General features: G+C 44.1%; 1 protein-coding gene across 16 annotated transcripts in view; it reads right to left on the bottom strand.

The window, feature by feature from the left end:
• DOCK3 (dedicator of cytokinesis 3) overlaps positions 1-14615 on the bottom strand; it is a 506159-nt gene that overhangs the window by 67227 nt on the left and 424317 nt on the right. For 10 of the 16 annotated variants that reach the window (XM_051852375.2, XM_051852373.2, XM_051852369.2 and 7 more), the window contains 4 exons: positions 12502-12694; positions 7476-7606; positions 5059-5205; positions 2782-2880 (listed from right to left, as the gene is read on the bottom strand). In XM_051852375.2, coding sequence (XP_051708335.1) covers positions 2782-2880; positions 5059-5205; positions 7476-7606; positions 12502-12694 — 570 coding nt within the window. The remainder of the gene's footprint in view (positions 1-2781; positions 2881-5058; positions 5206-7475; positions 7607-12501; positions 12695-14615) is intronic. The other 6 variants (XM_008260712.4, XM_008260709.4, XM_008260717.4 and 3 more) reach the window with 4 other exon arrangements.

The raw sequence follows: 14615 nt of genomic DNA on the forward strand, positions 1-14615 counted from the left end.
TATGCATCCCAGCTGTTCCACTTCTGATCCAGCTCCCTGCTAATGCACCTGGGAAAGTAGAGGAGGATAGCCCAAGAGCTCAGGCCCCTACACCCATGTGAGAAACCTGGAAGAAGCTCCTGGCTCCTAGTTTTGTCTCAGCTCATCCCTGGCCATTGTGGCCTTTTAAATAAAAAATTTACAAAAAAGAAAATAACTTAAAAGAACTATACTTAAACATACACACAATAAGAAAATAAAAATGGTATGATAAAAACACATACACACAAAAATGAAAGCAGTAATGAGTAACAGAGTAATACAGAAACAAAGGTAACATAAAGCCTACATAAAACAAATAGCAAAACTATCTAGAATATGAATAATTACAGTAAATGTAAATGGATACATTCCAATCAAAAGGCACAGCTGAGAAGCCTGGATTAAAAAAGAAAATATTACCCAATTGTGTCTACAAGATACACACTTTAGATTTAAAGACACAAAAAGTTAGAAGAGGTATATTAGGGCCAGCGTCGAGGCTCAATAGGCTAATCCTCCACCTGCGGCGCCAGCACCCCAGGTTCTAGTCCCGGTCGGGGCACCAGATTCTGTCCTGGTTGCTCCTCTTCTAGTCTAGCTATGTGGCAGTGGAGGATGGCCCAAGTCCTTGGGCCCTGCACCCGCATGGGAGACCAGGAGAAGCACCTGGCTCCTGGCTTCAGATCAGCACAGCGCACCAGCTGCAGCGGCCATTGAGGGGTGAACCAATGGAAAAGGAAGACCTTTCTCTCTGTCTCTCTCTCTCACTGTCTAACTCTGTCTGTCAAAAAAAAAAAAAAAAAAAAAGAAAAAAAAGAAAAGAAGAAGAGGTATATTAGAAAGACAGTAATGACAGTGGAAAATCTTAGCCAGATTTCAAAGCTAAAATACAGCAAAAACAATAAAAGCGGCAACTAATTTCCATAAAAATAAAAAATTATATAAAGAAGGAAATGTAATCATGTAATCAGCTCTTCACTCACCACTGTACTTACCTTGCCATAATAAGGAAAAGCTGACTAACCATTTCAATAAAAATGCATAGAAAGTACACTGAAAGAGTGGGAAGAAAAGTTTTTATGTGAGAGAGGAATAATTCGGGAGAATCATCCTGATTTTTTTTGGTAAGAAGAAAGTAGTAATAACTAAAACTTAATGCCCACAGACTAGCAGTGGAAGTTTCCAAAAGAAGCATGAGATGGGACTGGCATTATGGCATGGCAGGTAAAGCCACCACCTGTGATGCTGGCATCTCAAATGGCTGTCGGTTCGAGTTCTAGCTGCTCTACTTCTGATACAGTTCCCTGCTAATGCGCCTGGGGAAGCAGCAGAATATGGCCCAAGTGCTTGGGCTCCTGCCACCCACGTAGGAGACCCAGAAGAAGCTCCTGGCTTCAGCCTGGACCAGCTCTGGTTGTTGTGGCCCTTCAGGGAGTGAACCAGTAGGATGGAAGACAGATCTTTCTCCCTCTCTGTAACTCTGCTTTTCAAATAAATAAATAAATAAATAAATAAATAAATAAAATCTTAAAGGAGAAATAAAATATGAAAATATAGATTTATTAAAAAAAAAGAAGCAAGACTTGAAAGAGGATAACTTTAGGATATAGGGACTGGGCATGAGTCAGGGTGAGCCAGGGAATCACTGCTTTATGTTGTAAGCTTTGTAGCATGCTTTGGTTTTTAAAATTAAGTCCATCTATTACTATGACAAAAATAACCATTTAATTAAAAAGTAAGAAAATGATGCCAGCCTAATTGAGAATCAGTTAGTGTAACAGACATAGGGAGAAAAGGATCTAGAACAGTCAAGTCTGAATTTGACTTGGGTTTTGTGGCCCAGCTCAAGTATCGCTTGACTTGTATGTGGGCTCTGGCTGACTTTTGGCTCACTTCAAGGGCTGCCAAGACTCATAAATAAAAAAGACTGGTTTAAACATAGTGACTTAATGATATCAATCTGCAGAGAGCCATGTCTGTGCAAGGGGAGCAAGATCAGGAAACAGAAAGTCAAAGTTGACATTTATTAATCGACATACTATGATTAATAAAGATCACACAAAAGAAAAGCAGTAGAACCTACTACTATGAAATACAAGTGACTTATCTTTGATTAAAGACAGGGCATAGACAGGGTCTGCAACAGCCCATTTTCCTGGGGATGAACTCAGTAGCATGCTATAATGCAAAGATAGAAACCCCAGGAGTTTGTCAGCAGCTGATGCCATTTTCAGCTTGGGCAGTGTTCGCCTGTTGTCCGGAATCTAGGCCCAATTCTCTGCACTCTCTGGTCCCTCAGTGCTCCAGATTCAGGGTCTGGCAGCCAATGGACAGTGCACAGTTTTGCTCTCTACAGATATCTTCCAGAAATACATTTAAATGAATAAAAGTTCTCACCATGATTTTCATCAGTTATTTAAGCAGTGAAGCCTGGTTTTGATGGGGCAAAAGACTTGTATAAGGGTGACTAACAAGTTGCTGAGGAAGGGAGGAGTGCTGGTTTGCTGACAACCAAGAGTGGTCCAGAGAAGCCTCTAATACATGGTCACAGTTATGCTATCAGTCAGGGGAAACTTGCCAAGTACAGGGGTCTGGCTACCTGGAGGCCATATACTCAGCTGTAAAGTGGGACTGATGAAACCAATACAATTGGTACCCCTGGTCATTTAGCACTTGTTCCCTTGACAGGGGAAAAGTTCCTAAGTAGTTTTGGCTATATATTTTCTTTCTTTGGTTAACGTTCAGCGTTCTTCTGCCTACCTTGAGTTCATCTTTGCTCTGGAAATTGTCCAGGAGATGCTGGTAATGGGTGTCACACATCTGGCGGAGTAGTGAGAGAAGGCAGGACACATACTCACCCTGGAGACAAATTTAAAACAAAAACAAAAACACTTAGCACAATCAGACACAAGTATTGTGTTTCCCCAATCCACAGAGGGCAAGGAAAGTAGGGAGGGTCTGAGATGGCCCCAATGATCATGGAAGCTGACAACTCTGGCCCTGAAAATGAGCTTTCTTTTCTTCTAAGGGAAGCCAGAAATTACTTAAGAGTTTTGCTAAGGCCTCTGTAGCATGAGGCTATTGAAAAATCTTAATATCCAGCAAAGTAGTGCTACAAAGTGAAATATATATTCTCACTCATTCCTAGGGAAAGTTTTGGTTAAATCATCCTTTGTTTGGTTGCCATAGTGGGAGTGGGGAATGTCTGGCCCATAGGCCATGTAAAGCCTGTAAAATCATTTGGTCTGGCCCTGACCAAGGCAACGGCAGGCGGGACTTGAATTTTAATACATCTATAGCAGGTAAGTTTAGTTTTTTGTTTGTTTGTTTTTAGATTTATTTACTTGAAAGGCAGAAATACAAGGAGAAACAGAGAGAGGTCTTCCATCTACTGGTTCACTCAACAAATGGCCACAAAAGCCAGGGCTGGGCCAGGCTGAAGCCAGGATCCCAGAGCTTCATAAGGTCTCCCACAGGGGTGCAGGGGCCCAAGAACTTGGGCCATTTTCCACTGCTTTCCCAGGTACATTAGCAGCGAGCTGGATTGGAAATGATGCAGCCGGGACTCGAACTGGCACCCATATGGGACACTGGCACTGCAGATGGAGGCTTAACCTTCTATGCCACAGTGCTAGCCCCAGCAACTTAGCTTTTAAGGTGATAATTTCTATGGTTCATGAATGATATTCTAAATAGTCAAATGGCGCCCTTGGCAGAAAAATGTTCCCACCCTTGCTAGGGGCTACTTGGAACAGAAAACTTGGCCTTCTCTGGACAGAATTTGAAACCTGTCCATTTTGCTGGGATAGGGCAGCCCTTCTACAAGGTCCTCCTTGGAAACTTCCTAGAGTTTGCACAGTCACTGGACCAGGCAAATGGAACCTAGTTCAGCATGACTGCCTGAAAGGCACAGGAGTTCAAACTGACCTTTTTCAGGGGTCAAGCTGTTGCCTTTAAAACAAGTTAAAATTTAAAGATGGATATGAGTTTTTAGCATCTCTTTGAGTTCCAATAGAATACATGGGAAAAAAGCGTTCTTGAAGGACTACAAAGACCATCTTATGGCCATTTTTGGAATGGGGAAGCCAATCATTGGCCTCCTCAGAATGTAGGAGTAAAAAAAAACTCTTCATTTGAACAATTTTCAAATGTCCTTAAGTTCATGGGAATTTAGTTTTTTTTAAATCTTTCTTAGATCTCTGAAATTATTATACCTATATGAAAATACTTCAAGGTTTATGAAAAATGAAATTAAAAGATAAATTTATGTTAGTGCAAATTTTTTGTAATACATACATAGTTTTTTGGTAATATGCATTTTCCATGAACTTTCCATGAAGACTCCTTGCATGCCTGGATTTCAACATTTTTATGCACTGAAATAAAGGTATCTCTTAGTTCCATTTTTCATGAACTTTTTGAAGCATCTTCATATATATGCAAAATATATACATGTAATTGAACCTCAATTTTATCTGAAAAATTAGAATACACCATAATTTCCTTTCTTGTGAGGGTCAGATGAATTAATGTATATAAAACACTAAAATACAAAATTCAGTACATAAAGAAGTGCTCAATAAATTATAGTGCTATCTACATAAAACGCATCCCTCCACTGGTATTGCTAAATGAACCAATACTGGTAAGGCACTTAAAGCAGGCTCCTAGAAGGAAGAGTCCTTTTGTCCTTTTTTTTTAACCCCCACACTTGGCCCTCTTACTACATCTTATTATATCCTTCCACTGTGTAGAGAATGATGTGGCTATGGCAAAGGATAACTGATACAGTATACAGGAAAACAGGATCAGAAACATCTTTTAAACCTGCCCTAAAGTAGATTCCTGGGAATACAAACCTAGAACTTTCAGAGTGGAAAGCAGTCAGGTCAGGAAAGGGGAGAGGGCAACATGCTGACACCCGTGCAGGAGGGGAGACTAGGGTGAAGGTGGTGGGGTGGTGAGATGGTGGGGGGTGACATGGAGGAGCCCCAGGTTAGAAAAGAAGGCAAGAAAACTTGATTGTTAGTTACTAACAGTGATCTCGGCTGTGCACTGCGGGCACCGCTGCCCTCTTACCGCCTCCTGAGCGTGCGATTTGCTCATGATGGTGAGCAGAGTCTGCAAGAGCACGTCCAGGAGGCTCTCCACCATCATCTCTATCTCTTCCATGACATCTGCCTCCTGCAGTGAGCAGCGAGAGAGCACACTGTTAGCTCCAGGTCAGGCTGGTGTGCAGCTGGCAGCACTAAGTCAGCCACATGAGAAGTGCTCTTTTGACTGGATTTTCAACACCAAGTTCTCAGCCTCACCAACATGTGAATCAAAGGACTCTTGACAAAGGCTCTGTGAGGATGTGAGGCACAGCTGTGACTGCTGCCCAGGCACAGTGTCTGGGTCCTTTTTGACCCAGTACCAAACACAGTCCTGAATCTCGGGCAGATACATTAATTTTGACATACAAGGAAGATACAAAAGTTTTAAGTTAAATGTTTTCTTTTGATTTTGACACTGTGATTAACACTTTGAGAAATGATGAAACTGAGAACTGATAAAGTATCCATAACACAGGCTCTGGAGGCAGCACCTTCACGGGTGGTAATGCACACAGAGGTAACTCATTTTTCTGAGGATGCTGTTCTCTCCTCAGGGTTTCTCTTCTGGGCTGCTCCCAGTCTTTGCCAGCTCTGTTACCCATGTAGCCCAGGTTCCACTCCCGGCTCTTCAGCTCTCTTGCCTGTATTCCCTGGTTCACCTGAAAACTCTGGTTCTCAGTGCTTCTTTCTCTGGCAGCCTCACAAAAACAATGAAGCATGTGTACTCACTATAGGCTGCTTCCTAGATACCAGGCTCTGAATTCCGGAATAGACAGTGATCTCCCTCTATAGATCTCTCGCATTCATCTTGAATTCTATAGCTTGATTTTAATGATCTCATAAAAGATTTCCATTGAGCCTTCTCCAAGATCTTTATATTAGTATTGGTTTTAATGTCCATCCACCATCCATTCATCAAAATACCATTCATTAACTGTCTGCCATGTACCAATCTCTGTTTGTGAGCCTGAACATATAAAGGCAAATAAGAGAGATGACCTCTCTGCTCTTACAGAACTTAAATTTCATCTTTGTTTATCCATCTGATATAATTATACTCTGACCTATTCCACATGAAGAATCCAAGCAACTCTTAGAGCCAAGTTGTCTTTCCTGTCAAAATGATCATAATGCTCTTATCCGTGACTATAAATAACTATTTACATCTGACTCTCTAGCCCCATATATAAAACAAAACTATCTCTCTCAGGTTTTAGTGGTTTCTGTTCTCCTCTTTTTATTTTTTGGCTTCAATTTCTCTCCTTCAGCAATAAGCTTCCCATTCCGTCAGATATGACCTTAAGCTACTAGTAGACTTATGTGCTTGGTGTGGCTTCTCTGAGACCTGCTAAGTGTTGCCTGGAATCAAGAGTAAACAATAGGGCAATTACCATTCTCATAGCCACTCTACCAAACTGCATCCCTGTTACCAGATGGCATTTAAGTCTAGACTCCAGAGTGCCCTGCTGGGTCTCTCTCCCTGCTCAAACCAAACATATTCTTTCTTTCAGATGCCTTTCCTGCTCCACATGGATAGCCACTTGAAATTTATAGTGTAGAAACTCTAACTTGATAAAATGGCATAATAAAAAAATCCATGTTTTTAATTTCCTTCTTTATTCATTCCTATAGTTTCCAAGAAATAAACATTTATACTGTTATTATAAATGTATAAAATAAATGTCATTAAAGTTTCTACCCTCATCTATGCCTGATGTATGTTTTTCCTTCATTACTTCCCAATCTCAATCTCCCCCCTCCCATGAAAGATTTCATTTAAAGAGAAAAAATAAAGAGGAAAGAAAACAGGCAAAAGCATTATTCGCTGAAACCTGACCTCTAAAGTATAATTCCATCATGCCACAAGGCTCAGAGCTTGTGGGTAACACTTCCTTCTTGTGTATCCTGACCTCATCTGGCACAGTGTAGGAATGCCATATGGGTGGAATCAAGCTGCCAGGAAGCTGACAGGAAAGTCTGCATGAGCAGGCTGCCTCTCAGCCTGGGAGGTGCTTCCCTGTGTTCATGCGTAGCTTCCTAAGAAAAACCCTGGGAACCTAGAACTAATACTTTTCCATAGAAACTGAGCATGGCAAGTATTGGGCTTCCTGATAACACAGATAACCATATTTCTGGGTAGATTCAAGGCAGTGCAACTTTTTAAAAATATCAAGAATGGGTTGCAGGGAGAAGCCTCCTGGGAACACACAGGCCTCCCTTCACTTGGGCATCTTTCTGTCGCTGATGAGAGCATCTCTGACTGAGAGGTGAACAAAGTGACCTTTGTTGGTCTGCCACTGGCTACGGTAACACAAGACTAGAGCAGAGTGGAGCCAGGCGGAGTGGGTGTGGGACCACTACCAGAGAGCTGGTCTTGACAATGGAGAAAATGCTGCCAAGAATTCCTGAGCAGATGAGCAGCTCTTTCTGCTGCCTCAGGTGAAGGTGAATGTGATGGAGAACCACAGGAAGCAGGATGCGGCGGGATTCTGGGAGAGAAAACACAAAGGAGAAGAAGGCCTTCAGAGGAGAACTAGCTATTCTCAGCAGCCAGTGGCATGATGGGACCCAGCTGGTCTCAAAGCAGCTGTGGTGAGACGGGAGCAAAGAAGGAGGTCCCTTTCCTTACAAAGGCCTATAATCCCCACTGCTTAGAAATTAGAAGCCATCCCATGACATTTTTCTCCCATCTTTCTTTTCTTTGTTCTTATTTCTAGCCCCAGCATCTACGGCATTTCGTGCAGGATGGATGTTAGAAATCTGCCTCCAAATGAAATCTCTTTAATGATTAAAGACCAAATTAAAAGCATTGTTTACAGTGAAAACTCCATTTAAATGCTATGCTTAGTATCTATATTGACTAGGTTTGATACGGATTATAGGTGATTCCCCTTCCTGCCCTAACTAAGTGGTCTGGTACCCCACCCCTGTAAGAATTTACTGGCCACAGCCATCAGGCCTACCCTCCCCTCAGTTTGTCAAACTGTTGTTTGGTATGTCTGCAGCAATGCAAGGAACAAGCACCACCTTTGCCTTGTCATAGTCTTTGATCAGTACCTAATGCTTGCCCCCAATTCTACTGCATACATTCATATGTATTCTCGCTTTCTACCTAGTGTCACCTGAATGGCATTTTCATCAGCAATTGACAATGTCTAGAACTCTGAATTTAGGAAGGCTGAATTCTAGCTCAAACTCCCTTATTAATTAATTCTAAGGCCCAAGGTAGACTGACTCTTCCCATGGGCTTGATTTTTCTCATCCGTGAATGGGATGTTATTGGCTTCTTCTGCATTTACTTTGGTCAGGAGAAAAAGTAAAAGACAGGGGTGAACATGTTTCTGGTGTCCTGTACTCCCACGAGGTTAGTGACTGTGTGACACTGCAGGTCCCATTATAACTGGCCAGCATGATTCAGTCAGATTATCAGTAATACAATGGCAATTTATATTATTCATATTTGACCATAGTTAAGTGAGCCATATGAAATTCAGAAAGAAAATCTTTTTCATCCAAGGCCTAATTACATGACACATAAGAGACTTATCAAAAAAATTAAAAACATGTTCAAATAGTATGGAATAACGGTTACTCTACATTTAAAAGGACACATGGATAAAGGAAAAGTTGATAATACATTTTGGAGCCCCAAATTCTACCTGACTAGGATTTCTAACAACCTAGCTGCTTGAAGACAAAACAGAGTTTGTTACTAGACCCTGCTGAAGAAGAGAACAAACGGGCATGCTCTGAGAGGTGGTGTTAGTTAAGGGATATCGCTGGCAGTGAAGGTAAAGAGCCTCTTGCTTCAGGAAGATGCCACAACCTGGGCATTAATAAAAACGGGATGGAAATAAAATCTAGCGGCCTGTCATTTCAAAATCCAATTACGTGCTCCAAGGCTGAAAATTTTTTCCTTAAAAGATTATCTGAGGGGGATGGGTATTCTGGCACAGCGAGTTAAACTGCTGCTTGCAAAGCTGGCATCGAATATGAGAGTGCCGGTTCAAGTCCTGGCTGCTCCTACTCAGATTCAGCTCCTGTTAATGTGCCTAGGGAAATCAGTGGAGGTGGTTCCAAGCACTTGGAGCCCCAGCATCCATGTGGGAGACTTAGATAGAGTTCTAGGCTTTGGCCTGGCACAGTCCTGGCTATTGTGGCCATTTGGAGAGTGAATCAGAGGGTGGAAGATCTCTCTCTGCCTCTCTGTCACTCTCCCTTTCAAATAAATAAATGAGGTTTTTTTTTTTTTTTTTTGACAGGCAGAGTGGACAGTGAGAGAGAGAGACAGAGAGAAAGGTCTTCCCTTGCCGTTGGTTCACCCTCCAATGGCCGCCGCGGCCGGCGCGCTGCGGCCGGCGCACCGCGCTGATCCGATGGCAGGAGCCAGGAGCCAGGTGCTTTTCCTGGTCTCCCATGGGGTGCAGGGCCCAAGCACCTGGGCCATCCTCCACTGCACTCCCTGGCCACAGCAGAGAGCTGGCCTGGAAGAGGGGCAACCGGGACAGAATCCGGCGCCCCGACCGGGACTAGAACCCGGTGTGCCGGCGCCGCTAGGCGGAGGATTAGCCTAGTGAGCCGCGGCGCCGGCCAATAAATGAGTATTTTTAAAAATGCTAGAAATCAGGCCGGCGCCAGGCTCACTAGGCTAATCCTCCGCCTGCGGTGCCGGCACCCTGGGTTCTAGTCCTGGTTGCTCCTCTTCCAGTCCAGCTCTCTGCTGTGGCCTGGGAAGGCAGCAGAGGATGGCCCAAGTGCTTGGACCCTGCACCTGCATGGGAAACCAGGAGGAAGCACCTGGCTCCTGGCTTCGGATCGGCGTAGCATGCCGGTTGTAGCAGCCATTTGGGGGGTGAACCAACAGAAGGAAGACTTTTCTCTCTGTCTCTCTCTCTCACTGTGTAACTCTACCTGTCAAAAAAAAAATGCTAGGAATCAAGTATAATGGTGAAATGATCTGCTACCCCCTTTCCATATGTTCTTTTTTTTCTTTTTTTTTCTTTTTTGACAGGCAGAGTGGGCAGTGAGAGAGACAGACAGAGAGAAAGGTCTTCCTTTGCTGTTGGCTCACCCTCCAATGGCCGCCGCAGCTGGCGCGCTGCGGCCGGCGCACCGCGCTGATCCTAAGGCAGGAGCCAGGTACCTCTCCTGGTCTCCCATTGGGTGCAGGGCCCAAGCACCCGGGCCATCCTCCACTGCACTCCCTGGCCACAGCAGAGAGCCAGCCTGGAAAAGGGGCAACCGGGACAGAATCCGGCGCCCCGACCGGGACTAGAACCCGGTGTGCCGGCGCCGCAAGGCGGAGGATTAGCCTAGTGATCCGTTTCACTGGCCTCCATATGTTCTCAAAGCATCTTCCTCAGCAGTGCACACAGCTTGGGTGTGTGCAATGGCCTCAGGGGCAGTGCCCACACCACTGATACAACTGTCAGTTCAGGAGCTAAGATAGAAGTTTATGCAGCACTAAAACGAGAAATTTACTGCTCTTATGCTTAGAAATTCAAACTTAAAAGGTTAGCTACCAAAATGTGAATTCTAGAAATTCTAATAACTTTTTGCTAGTATTTCAGATTTATTTATGTGCCCCAAAAGTTTACTTTAGGATAGTGATATTCTACATAAAGCACCAGGCTCATATTGATCTTAACATTTGGCTATCTAATACATGGTGCCTTGGCAAGGCTAAACCTGATCACATAGAATGTGGCTTCAGGGATGATTCCAGAGTTTTTTTCTGAAAGGCAGCCTGGGCTGCCTGATGTATTAGTTAGGTTGTCCTGACCCCTTGGGAGTATGGAGGGCTCCCTGTCAGTTTCTCTAATCCTACTGGCTCTTCCAAAGAGAGGAAAGGGAATCTATCAGACAGGTAAAGAAAGGAACAAGAAAGTACAGGCTCCTCAGGGTCTCCTTTCAGGGCCTCTTTTATTTCCCTGGCTTATCCTTATCCTCTTGAGCTATAGCATTCTTTTGATCTTCCCCCTTTCCCTCTATCCTCTCATCCTGCTGGGGGGTGGTAGTTTCCATCCTTGGTAGCTAGCTGGATTTGTGAGTCTGGCTCTCACAAGGGTGCTACCTGCTATAGACTAAATTTTTATACTTCACCTTTGCCTCCCCAAGTTCACTGTTTTTTTTTTTTTCTTTTCTTTCCCTCTCCTCTTTCCCTCTCATGAGAGCTAGAGAGAAAAAGAGAAAGAGAGTACGTGCTCATCTGAGAAATTGCTCCCCAAATGGTTCCCACGGCTGGCCTGCTACAGCAGGCTGAAGTTGGGATCCAGGAACTGAATTCAGTTCTCCTACCTACTTGGCAGGGACTCAATCACTTGAGTCATCATCTACTGCCTCCCAACGTGCACATTAGCAAGAAGCTGGGATCAGGGAGTATATGAAGGGCTCGAACCCAGGAACTCCAATGTGGCATCTTAAACCTCTAGGCCAAACACCTGCCCCCAATTCGTATGCTGACACTTAATTCCCAAAGTGATAGAATTTGTGGGTGATTAGGTCATGAGGGCAGATCTTCATCAATGGGATTAGCGCCCTTTTAAAGGAGACCTCGGGGAGCTTTCTTGTCCCTTCTGCCACGTGAGGACACACAGAGAAGATGGCTATCTATGGACCAGGAAGTGGGTCTTCATCAAACACCAAACTGGCTGATGCCTTGATCCCTGAACTTCCCAGTCCCCAGAACTGTGAGAAATAAATGTTTTCCATTTGTCAGTCACCCAACTATAGAGACTTGAACAGATTAACATGCTATGCCATGGACATGCCATAAGATGTAGGTCCCTAGGAATAAATTGTGAAGGCAGCAGTAGGCTTAGGTCTTGGATGCATTTTCTTTTTTTTAATTTTTTTGCCAGGCAGAGTTAGACAGAGAGAGAGTTATAGACAGTGAGAGAGAGACAGACAGAAAGGTCTTCCTTCTGTTGATTCACTCCTCTAATGGCTCTATGGCCGGCTCTGTGCCAATCCGAAGCCAGAAGCCGGGTGCTTCCTCCCGGTCTCCCATGCGGGTACAGGACCCAAGCACTTGGGCCATCCTCCTCTGCCCTCCCAGGCCACAGCAGAGAGCTGGACTGGAAGAGGAGCAACCGGGACTAGTATCTGGTGCCCCAACTGGGACTAGAACCCGGGGTGCCAGTGCCGCAGGTGGAGGATTAGCCAAGTGAACCACGGCACCAGCCTGGATGCATTTTCTAACATTTAAGTTTTCCAAAGACTCTGCAAATAAAGTCACTGTTTTCTTGCATGAGGGTTAATAAAACTGACCCTTTGATTATTACTTGGTTATCACCATAAAAGGGATAAAAGGCAATTCTAACTTTCACCCCAACTACATTTACCTGAGAAAGAAAATTCTAACTTTCACCCCAACTACATTTACCTGAGAAAGAAAAGAGGCGGCTGTCCACTGTCCTGGCGATGGACTGCAGCTTTACTACATCCATTGACTGCCCAATGTGCACAGTGCTGGGCATGCTCCCCAGGGTTCCTCTCACAAACTCTGCCACTTCTTGCACAGTGAACATTTGCAGCAGCTCATCAAAGATGGTTGGGAAAGAATTGAGGAGTGCAGCCTGAAGAATCAAATGAAGTTGTGGTTAGCTCAGAGTTAGGTAGGAGTCATATCTTGCATGCTCAAGGATACGATGTGGTGAGAGGTTGAGAAGGCACTGTAGCACCCCTGTCTTGTGTGGGCTCCTCTCTGGCCCTTGACTTTATCTGGCCCTAAAGCTTTTCTAGAGTATGAGGCAAGGAGAACCCAAAAGGAAACCAAAACAAGAGAATTTACTGTGGGTCAGCCCACTTGAAGCTTTCATCTCTTTCCAAAAGAGTTGCTGACAACAGAAAGGGTTATTAAAGACAAATTTGCTCAATGTGGCTTGAGATCCATAGCTCTTTATGCTCATAAAATGATTCAGATTTTTTGTTTGCATCTATGATCAAGCTCTTATCATTCTAATATTGGTTCCAATCTCAAAACAGGATTCTCTCAAAGAAAGAATGGCAGAGAAAGTCAAGTTCCAGCCGGCGCGGTGGCTCACTAGGCTAATCCTCTGCCTTGCAGCGCCGGCACATCAGGTTCTAGTCCCGGTCAGGGCGCCAGATTCTGTCCCGGTTGCCCCTCTTCCAGGCCAGCTCTTTGCTGTGGCCAGGGAGTGCAGTGGAGGATGGCCCAAGTGCTTGGGCCCTGCATCCCATGGGAGACCAGGATCAGCGTGGTGCGCCGGCCGCAGCGCGCCGGCCATGGCGGCCATTGGAGGGTGAGCCAACGGCAAAGGAAGACCTTTCTTTCTGTCTCTCTCTCATTGTCCACTCTGTCTGTCAAAAAAAAAAATAAAAATAAAAAAAAAGTAAAAAAAAGAAAGTCAAGTTCCTTTGAGCAGCATTGGCTAAACTCGACTCACAGTCCTGCAGTCAACAATCCAACTTTGAGAGCTGGACCATTTCCCTAAGACAGAGATATTTATTTGCAACAACAGAATCTGAAGACTTTTCCTTCTTATATAATGACTCACAGTCTCATTTATAAACTAAAAAGGACGGAGATTGTGTGAACTTGATTAGCCATGAACTGCTGAGGATCGTTGATGATGTGGCCTTTAGAGGTCAGTGACTTAGATGGCTCAGGCAAGGGCCAGCTGGGGATTGGGGAGGGGGGCAGAAAGAGATAGATAGATATTGAGTTTCTTCTAGGATCTGAGCTCCATGAAGTAGCCTCTTGAGGACAATCTGATAATGTAACAGTTCCAGAGCCTTAGGGAGGTAGATCACTGTAGGAGAAAGAGAATGGGTTTTGGAATTAGAAAAACATGAGTTGAAATCCCAGCTTTACTACTTACCTGCCACATAACCTTTGGCGAGTTACTGCCTAATCCTCAGTTTTCTCATCTATATAATGGGGATGATGCTATTACTTATCTCCTGATATTGGTATGAGGAAAAAAATTAGGTTCATAAAATTTCCAGTAGAGTGCCTGGAACACAAAAGGCCTCAGTAAATGCTGGGTCTCATTTTCTTCTCTTGTCTAAATGGAAGAAGTATGAAGGGGGCTTTTCCCCCTTCTTAGTCCTCTTATACTATTAACCCAAGGTTTATAAAGTTAAATAGAAGTTGTCACCTTGAGACAAGAAGGTGAGGCAAGTAGGGAAGGCATTTGTTTGTCTCTACTGTTTTATTAGGCAGTAGACCATGACCCAGGTAAGTGAAAATCTGAGCCATGGGAACAGGTCTGTCATACTGTGGGCTGTGTTCAGGTCAGGCCCAAGTACAGAACCTATGGGAATTCTATTTGCAGATTTGTAATCCTATGTAATACCAAGGAGACTGGTTTGTAATAAACAGAACCAGTACAAAGACACTAGCAGCTTAGATACAGAAGACAAAGGATGGGAAGTAGATGCTTCATAACCAATAACAAACAATAGCTGATTTTTCTCTTAAATGGTGAAATTTCTTATGCTTATGCACCAGGATAGCAGGATACTTGTACCTTG

The sequence above is a fragment of the Oryctolagus cuniculus genome, chromosome 10 (genome assembly GCF_964237555.1).
Source record: "Oryctolagus cuniculus chromosome 10, mOryCun1.1, whole genome shotgun sequence".
In the NCBI taxonomy this organism is placed as follows: Eukaryota; Metazoa; Chordata; class Mammalia; order Lagomorpha; family Leporidae; genus Oryctolagus; species Oryctolagus cuniculus.